Source organism: Cheilinus undulatus, linkage group 14 (genome assembly GCF_018320785.1).
Source record: "Cheilinus undulatus linkage group 14, ASM1832078v1, whole genome shotgun sequence".
NCBI lineage: Eukaryota > Metazoa > Chordata > Actinopteri > Labriformes > Labridae > Cheilinus > Cheilinus undulatus.
Genome location: NC_054878.1, coordinates 2,692,234 through 2,700,958, shown reverse-complemented (window position 1 = coordinate 2,700,958; position 8,725 = coordinate 2,692,234). Strand labels below are relative to the sequence as shown.

General features: G+C 38.9%; 1 protein-coding gene across 1 annotated transcript; it reads left to right on the top strand.

The window, feature by feature from the left end:
* Positions 1-242: 242 nt before the first annotated feature.
* On the top strand, positions 243-7,615 carry LOC121521049 (zinc finger protein 16-like). Its single transcript, XM_041804766.1, has 2 exons — positions 243-604; positions 4,012-7,615. Exon 2 carries the CDS (start codon positions 4,125-4,127, stop codon positions 7,389-7,391), a length of 3,267 nt encoding a protein of 1,088 aa, XP_041660700.1. The 5' UTR covers positions 243-604; positions 4,012-4,124; the 3' UTR covers positions 7,392-7,615.
* Positions 7,616-8,725: the final 1,110 nt, after the last annotated feature.

Genomic DNA, 8,725 nt, shown 5'->3' with positions numbered 1-8,725 from the left:
AGTATGAAATGATCTGGTGGGCCGGGTATAACTGCACCACGGGCCGGATTTGGCCCCCGGGCCTCGAGTTTAACATCCCTGTTATAGAGTGATGATTGATGCATGAATGTATTTGTTTTCCACGCCAGTAAAGCTCAATGAGCTGAGAAGGAGAGAGATGAAAAACCTCTTCAGTAATCTAACGTTTTGAACCGGAAGTGCTTTAATGCAGAGAGTTCACGCTATCCAACAACATGGCGACATTTCAGAGGTGTGTAGCATTGTGGCTGTTGAGTATATTGTAGCAGCTCTAATGACTCTTTTTGCCTCTATTTGTACACATTAAGCCCTGAAAATACTCCGTGACTTTTGTCTCAGCTTTTCGGTCTCATCTCCAGCTCCCGAACTACACTAGAGTTAGCTTAGCATGCTAGCTTAGCATGCTAACTGCAGAACAGAAAGTCTGTTTGATGGAGGCCAAATCGAGTTTCTAACTTTGGCTTCCGAAGAGGTCTGTGAACTGTTTGTTACAACGATAGCGGGTAGAAACCCGGCCGATCCAGAGAGAAGAAGGAGACACGACGGAAAACACTGGATGATGTTTTCAACCCTCAGCTTCCAACAGGTTTGATCATCATTAACCTTCAGTATTGATCAGAGCAGGTTTGATCATCAATAACCTTCAGTATTAATAAGAGCAGGTTTGATCATCAATAACCTTCAGTATTAATCAGAGCAGGTTTGATCATCAATAACCTTCAGTATTGATCAGAGCAGGTTTGATCATCAATAACCTTCAGTATTAATCAGAGCAGGTTTGATCATCATTAACCTTCATTATTGATTAGAGCAGGTTTGATCATCAATAACCTTCAGTATTGATCAGAGCAGGTTTGATCATCAATAACCTTCAGTATTAATAAGAGCAGGTTTGATCATCATTAACCTTCAGTATTGATCAGAGCAGGTTTGATCATCAATAACCTTCAGTATTGATCAGAGCAGGTTTGATCATCAATAACCTTCAGTATTAATCAGAGCAGGTTTGATCATCATTAACCTTCAGTATTGATCAGAGCAGGTTTGATCATCAATAACCTTCATTATTGATTAGAGCAGGTTTGATCATCAATAACCTTCAGTATTAATCAGAGCAGGTTTGATCATCATTAACCTTCAGTATTGATCAGAGCAGGTTTGATCATCAATAACCTTCAGTATTAATCAGAGCAGGTTTGATCATCAATAACCTTCAGTATTAATCAGAGCAGGTTTGATCATCATTAACCTTCAGTATTGATCAGAGCAGGTTTGATCATCAATAACCTTCATTATTGATTAGAGCAGGTTTGATCATCATTAACCTTCAGTATTAATCAGAGCAGGTTTGATCATCATTAACCTTCAGTATTGATCAGAGCAGGTTTGATCATCAATAACCTTCAGGATTGATCAGAGCAGGTTTGATCATCAATAACCTTCAGTATTAATCAGAGCAGGTTTGATCATCATCATTATTTACCTTCATCACACGAAGTATTGAAACTTAGATTTTAGTAAAAACCCAACTAATACTGTTTGTGTATCAAAATAATTTCCAAAGAAAACAATAATCAGGGTTTCTCCTCGGAAAACTAGACCATATCTACCCCCTTAATTTTTGGCAGAGTGGCCAGACTGAAGCCTCTCCTCAGTGAAAAACACATAAAAGTCTTCTTGGCGTTTGTAAGAAAAACAAATAAATAAAAAATAAGCAAAAAGAAGGACTCTCAGACTGTGAGAAACAAGATTCTCTGGTCTGATGAAACGAAAATTGAAATGTTTGGCCTCAGGTCTAAATATTATGTCTGGAGGAAATCAGGCACCATCACTGCCTGTTACCATCCTAACATTAAAGGATGGTGATGGCAGCATCATGCTGTGGGGTGTTTTTTTTAGCTGCAGTTACTGGGAGACTGGAAAGAGTTGAAGGGTAGCTGAATGGAGCAAAGAACAGATATACTCTATGAACACCCGTTCCAGAACCTCAGACTGGACCAACATGCTTTACACACCTGGATTGAAGGATTTCTGCCATTCTTATTAGCAAATCCTCTCAAGCTCTGTCAGGTTGGATGGGATCGTCATTGGACTGCCACTTCCAGGTCTCTACAGGGATGTTGGACAGGGTTCAGGACAAGGCTCTGGCTGGTTAAACGTTGATTCCAACATGACCATGACCCTTCATTGAGAGAGAGAGAAAACAAAGAATTTAAATGATTGCAACATAACCATACTTTCTGAATGGCCTGTGTATCTATAAATATAGCTGTGTGATACACAACAAATCAAACCACAACCAGGATGTGATGTCAGGCTGTGCAGTTACATACCATAAGTGCATGAAAGGTTGATTTTTTTTTTTTTTATTCAGTTGTACATACATTTTTTTTTAAACTGCCTGCAGAAAAGTCTTTATGTTTACAATAATTCCACTGTTGAACTTTGTAGAAGTAAATTTTAACTTTATTAAAGGGAAAACCATGAAAATCTAGTTCTTTTGAAAGCCGTACTTTAAAAACTTCAGGTTTAGTATTTTTTTAAATGCTATTTAATATTTTTAATTTTTGAGTTGATGAATACACACCTTAAATCTATAATTATTCCATGCATTTTCACTGATAACCAAGCAAGTAGACTCATGATATAATTTCTGGATTATATCATATTTGCAATCACAGATTGCACTGTTGTCCAGTATAATAGCAGTCACACATTGATGCCAAATCATGCAGGACTACGAGACGCTGCTGTTCATGCATAAGCGTCTGACTCTGATGAAAGAACAGGGGCTTTAATACAGATGGTCAGCTCCATGATTTTAATCTCAGAAACTCCTATAGAACTTTTTTTAGTGCAGGAAAACACCATAACTCTTTTAAATTTCACAACAGCACTGATAATTTAGCATGTTGTGTGGTGCTACTTTTGGTCAGAACAGGAAGATCCAGCTTATATTCTTAAAGCTTTGATCCTTCTGGACACTATTGACCATTCAAATAAAACAAATGACACAGAGCAGATTTATTTATTCACTGTTTCACTCCGCAGTTAGCAAGAGAACTACAGATTAACCCTTTAAAACCTGAGTTTCTGGACTCTTTTCTTATTTTAACCATAAAAGGCCCAGAAAATGACCTGTGAGTATGTGCTTTTGCCCATTATTCCACAATACTTAGAACTTTTAATATATGGCAGTTATTTACATTTTACTGCATATTGGGACTTCCTGTTTGTAGATGAGACTGTAGACAGCTAAAACGAGGAGCTCCCGGCCAAATAAGTTTAAAAAACAGAGAAAACCCTTATAATCATAACTCAACGACGGCAAAATAATTAACATAGATAATTCATATTTTACTGCATGTTAAGAGTGTTTTAACAGTTTAAAATGAAAAAACACAAAACACGGGGGAAATTTATGCTAGAATCTTAGCAAGAAAAGGGGAAATTACAGTAATAACCACATGCTGGCTGTAAAGCACAGTTTCTCAGCTTTCAGAAACGGTTTGAATATTTCCAATAACACAAACAGTCATGCAATTATGGTCATGCAAAGTGTGCTTTAACAGCACGTCATCGGTGAAGCGCTAGGATTTAAAGGGTTAAAGACTTTCACTGTTCAGTAGCAATCAAACACAGACAGGGGACCCTGAAAAGCTCTGACAAGGGGCCCTGCCCTATATAATTTTATTGAAAAGGGGAAACTTGTTTATCTTTGACTCATTAGGTGACAGAAGTGACGTATTTCAAGCCTCTTTTGTTTTATATTTATTGATTAGGGTTAAAGCTGAGAAGACTGAAAACTCCACTACATCCAAGTGTTACAATAATACATGAGGTTACCTAAAGCCTCCTTTTCCTATAGGAAATGGAAATTCACATCTCCATGACGCAAAAACAGACTGACACATGAAATTTATACCTTCCTGTTGGTTTTCAAAATTTGTTGAAATGGTGTATTTGTCTTTTTCTGTTTACTGTATCCTGCAGATATCCAGCAGCTGCTGATGAGCCAAGAACTTTCTAGTCTGGACCAGGAGGACACTGAGCCCCCACTCATTAAAGAGGTACAAGAGGAGCTGTGGAGCAGTTAGGAGGGAGAGATGCTTCAAGGGCTGGAGGAGAATGACAACACCAGGAACTCAGATCCAGAGAGACATTTACAGTCAGAGACTAGAGGCATGATTGAGGGCTTCTCTGGAGCTGAAACTGATGACAATTATGGTTTGAGGGAGACCAGAGAACAACAGTCAGGTTCTAAAAATGAGAGACCAAAGACTGATGAGACATCACATGAGTGCCCTGATTGTGGTAAAACATTTAAACAGAAAACGGATCTGACTAGGCATATAAGAATCCACACAGGAGAGAAACCCTTTACTTGCTTTGAGTGTGGAAGAAGCTTTAATGAAAAGGGAACTCTGACCAAACACATGTTGGTACACACACAGGAAAAGCCCTTCAGCTGCTCTTATTGCAGTAAAAGATTTAATCATAAATCTAATCTGAAATGTCATATGTCACGCCACAGAGGGGAAACACCGTTCAGTTGCTCTGTTTGTGAGAAGAGATTTGTCCGAAAATCCAGCCTGACATCACACATGTTGGTTCACACAGGAGAGAAACCCTTTTGCTGCTCTTTTTGCAGTAAAAGATTTAATCAGAAGGCTAATCTGAAACTTCACCTGGCACATCACAGAGGAGAGAAACTCTACAGTTGCAGTGTTTGTCAACAAAGATTCTCTTGGCATTGTCAGTTAAAAAGCCACAAATGTAATGGAGGTCAAACTTCAGAGCTTCATCAAAACCAAAGTCAGGAGAACAGAGAATCAAAAATGGGAGCTAAAGAGGAAAAAGAGGAACTGTGTCGCAGTCAGAAAGGAGATCAGCTTCATGGACGGAAAGAAGCTGATAACACCATGTTCCCCCTCAGTTCTGTTTCTGTGAAGAGAGAAGATGATGAAAAGAAACATCAGTTTTCAAAGCTTCATCAGAGACAAATCAGACAGATAACAACAGGAGCTTTTGGAAAGGACTGTAGAGGAGCAGAAGCAGCCAGGAACTCAGATCCAGAAAGACATTTAGATCTCAAAACCGATGATGATGGAGAGACCAAACAGTCTGTTTTAACTGATGACAGTATTGATAGTGATTTTTGGAAAAAGAGGAGGCTACACCATTCAGGTTTCACTTATCAGAGAAAGAAAACAGCCTCAGTAAATAATGGATGTGATCTTGTTAAGAATGCAACTTTCTATTTTCATAATGTTGCTCAATCTGACCCCAGGAAAAACCATCATCTTAACATTGATTTATGCAACAATCAGAAGCATCTTCAGTCAGATCCAAACTTTATGAAACAAAAGGAAATGTCTGAAAGCTGTGCAGAGAATCCCTCCCCTGGCTTGCTGGTGCCTCATGAAGAAAGCTCTCAGTCCTCACAGCTTTATCAGAAACAAACTGAACAGATGGAAACAGGAGCTGGTGGAGAGAACTGTGGAGAAGCAGAACCAGCAAGGAGCTCAGATCCAGAGGGACATTTACAACCAGAGTCTGAGTTTAAGACTGAAGACTCTTGTGGACATGAGACTGACAATAGTCTTGAACGGAAGGAGACAAGAGAAGACAAACTTTCAAGTCCTCAAGCATCTGAGAACCATTTCACAAGAAAAGGAAGACTGGACCAGCATGCGATAGTCTATAAAGAGGCACAAAGAGGGGCAAAGCAGGAAGATGCAGAGCCTCCACTTATTAAGGAAGAACAGGAGGAAATCAGCATCAACCAGTCTGATTGCACCTTATTCCCCTTCACTCCTGTCTCTGTTAAGACTGACGATGATGAAGAGAAACCTCAGTCCTCACAGCTTCATCAAAGTCAAAGTGAGCAGATTGAAACAGGAGCTGATGGAGAGGACTTTGGAGGAGCAGAACCAGCCAGAAACTCAGATCCAGAGAGACATTTCCAATCAGAGCCTGGGGTCAAGACTGAAGACTGTGCTGGAACTGATGATAGTGTTGGCAGTGATTTTTGGACAGAGATCAGAGAACGCCGGCCAAACCTCAGTAATAAACATTTAAATGAAGGGAAACATGGGAGATTTCACACAGAAGAGAAACCCTTCAGCCCTTCTGATAATGAGACTGATGATAGTGAAGACTGGAAGGAGTCTGGAAAACATCACTCAGGTTTAAACTTGGTGGAAAAAATGCAAAATAAGAGACCGATAACTGAGAAGAAATCATACAGCTGTACTGAGTGTGGCAAAATATTAAAAAGGAAGTATAATCTGCTGCAGCACCTGAGAATTCACACAGGAGAGAAACCCTTTAGCTGTGCTGAGTGTGGTAAAAGATTTAATGAGCAAGGAAATCTGACTCGACATATGAATATTCACAAAGAAGAAAAGCCCTTCAGCTGTTCTAATTGTAGTAAAAGATTTTACGATAAATCTAATCTTATCAGACACATGGTGATTCACAGAGAAGAGAAACCCTTTGGCTGCTCTGTTTGTAATAAAAGATTTAAACTTAAAATAATTTTGAAAACACACATGTCAGTTCACAGAGGAGAGAAACCTTTTTGTTGCTCTGAGTGTGGTAAAAAGTTTCAACGTAAGGGAAATCTGGCCCAGCATATGTTGATCCACAAAGGAATAAAACCCTTCAGGTGTCCTTTTTGCAGTAAAGTATTTAACAGAAAAGGAAGTCTAAAAACACATGTGTTAGTTCATACAGGAGAAGAACCCTTTAGCTGCTCTGAGTGTGGCAAGACTTTCAAACAAAAAACATGTCTGACCTCGCATATATTCCTTCACAATGGAGAGAAACCGTTCAACTGCTCTGTGTGCTTTAAAAAATTTACCCAAAAAGGAAGTCTGACCAGGCACATGTTACTTCATACAGGAGAGGAACCCTTCAGTTGCTCTGAGTGTGGTAAAAAATTTAATCAAAAAGCATGTCTGACTAGACATTTGCTTGTCCACAAAGGAGAGAAACCTTTTAGCTGCTCCAAGTGCAGTAGAAGTTTTAAGCGTAAAGGGGGTCTGACAAGACATATGTCACTTCACACAGGAGAGGAACCCTTTAACTGCTCTGAGTGTGGTAAAGGATTTTACCATCAGTCAAATTTGGTCAGACATATGTTAGTTCACAGAGAAGAAAAACCCTTCAGCTGCTTTGAGTGCGGTAAAGGTTTTAACCAAAAGGGAACTCTGACCAGACACATGTTGATTCACAAAAAAGAGAAACTTAAAAGCAGCTCTGTTTCTAGAGAAAAATGTTCTTTTTCTGACAAGTTAGAAGCAAAAAATGTGTCAGAGGTCAGACTTCAGAGGCTCATTAAAACCAAACAGAGGCGGAAAGAAAAGTAGAAATAGGGGCTAATAGAGAGGACTGTGGAGGAAAAGACTGAGCCAGGAACTTGGATCCAGAGAGACATTTTCAGCCAGAGACTGAGGATAAGGCCCCTTCCCCTTTTTAGACCACGAGACACTGAACAAAGACCGACGGTCACTAAACCTTTGCTCCTTTGTTTGAATTCTCAACCATGCAGTATTAAAGTATCAGTTTGTATCAGTTTACATTGTATTAAAATTGATGTGGACAACCAAGATGTGTGATTTATTTACAGAGATGGCTGCACAAACATTCAACCCTGTAGGGCAGTGTAACACCTTACCCCAGTGACACTCAACATGTGGCTCTTTTATGTCTAAATTTGAACTATTATTCCCCTGGAAAACCATTGAAAAGGGAAACTTTGACCTTAAAATTATCCTTTGCAATGTGTTTCCCAGAATTATACAGCAGGCTTTAACTGTCAAATGTAATTGACAACCTTGATTTTTTGTCTGTATGTTTTCACTGCCCTTTTTGCAAATTTTTGCCCATCTTTAACCTTTTTTGCCCATTTAAGGTGCCTCTTGCCATTACATGCTATTTTTCCCATTGTCTCCACCTTTTTGCTGCTTTTCGCCAGTTTTAATCACCTTTAATTTTTTTAACACATTTTGCTGCTTTTTTACCATTATATCCACCTGTAAGCCATATTTTTGTCCCTTCTCACCCAGTCTCTGCCATTTTTTGCCTACTTTTCTCCTGCTCACCCATTTTGGCCACTTTTTTCAGTTTTTTCACCTGTTTTACCAACTTCAACTTATTTTTTTGCCTCTTTCACCCACTTTTTACCGCTGTGATTGTGGCTCTTGCAAAGGTGTTTTTCGACAATTTGCCTTACCTCCACTGATCAACCTCCATTTATTCACATTTTGAGGTATAGGTCATGTTTCTGAGAAAAAGTCAGAATTCTGGAATTAAAGTCAGAATTTAGATTTTTAAAAATGGAAAGCTTGTGAAAGCTTGAGGAAAAAAGGCCAGAATTCTAACATTATCAAAATTCTTAATTTTTTCTCTGACACTGGAAGAAGTTGGATAAAAAAAAATACAAAAATAAAGTGGCACTAACATGAGATCTGTATTCTCACAACCGGATTTTCTTGTCCAAATCCTCAGTACTTAGTGAACTTTATATTAGATTATGTTTACTGTTGAATACAGCTGAAATGCCAGTACATTCTCTTACTAACATAAATGTAAGCAGAGTTACTGTACTCTTACTTGAGAACCAGTCTTGTACTTCTACTACCCTTGCAGTAGTCTGAGCATGCTTACAGAGGTCACTTTGAAAGGCATTACTCCCATCACT

Excerpts from the sequence above, each read along its gene's own strand:
- LOC121521049 (XM_041804766.1), top strand. The coding sequence starts at position 4,125 with ATGCTTCAAGGGCTGGAGGAGAATGACAACACCAGGAACTCAGATCCA.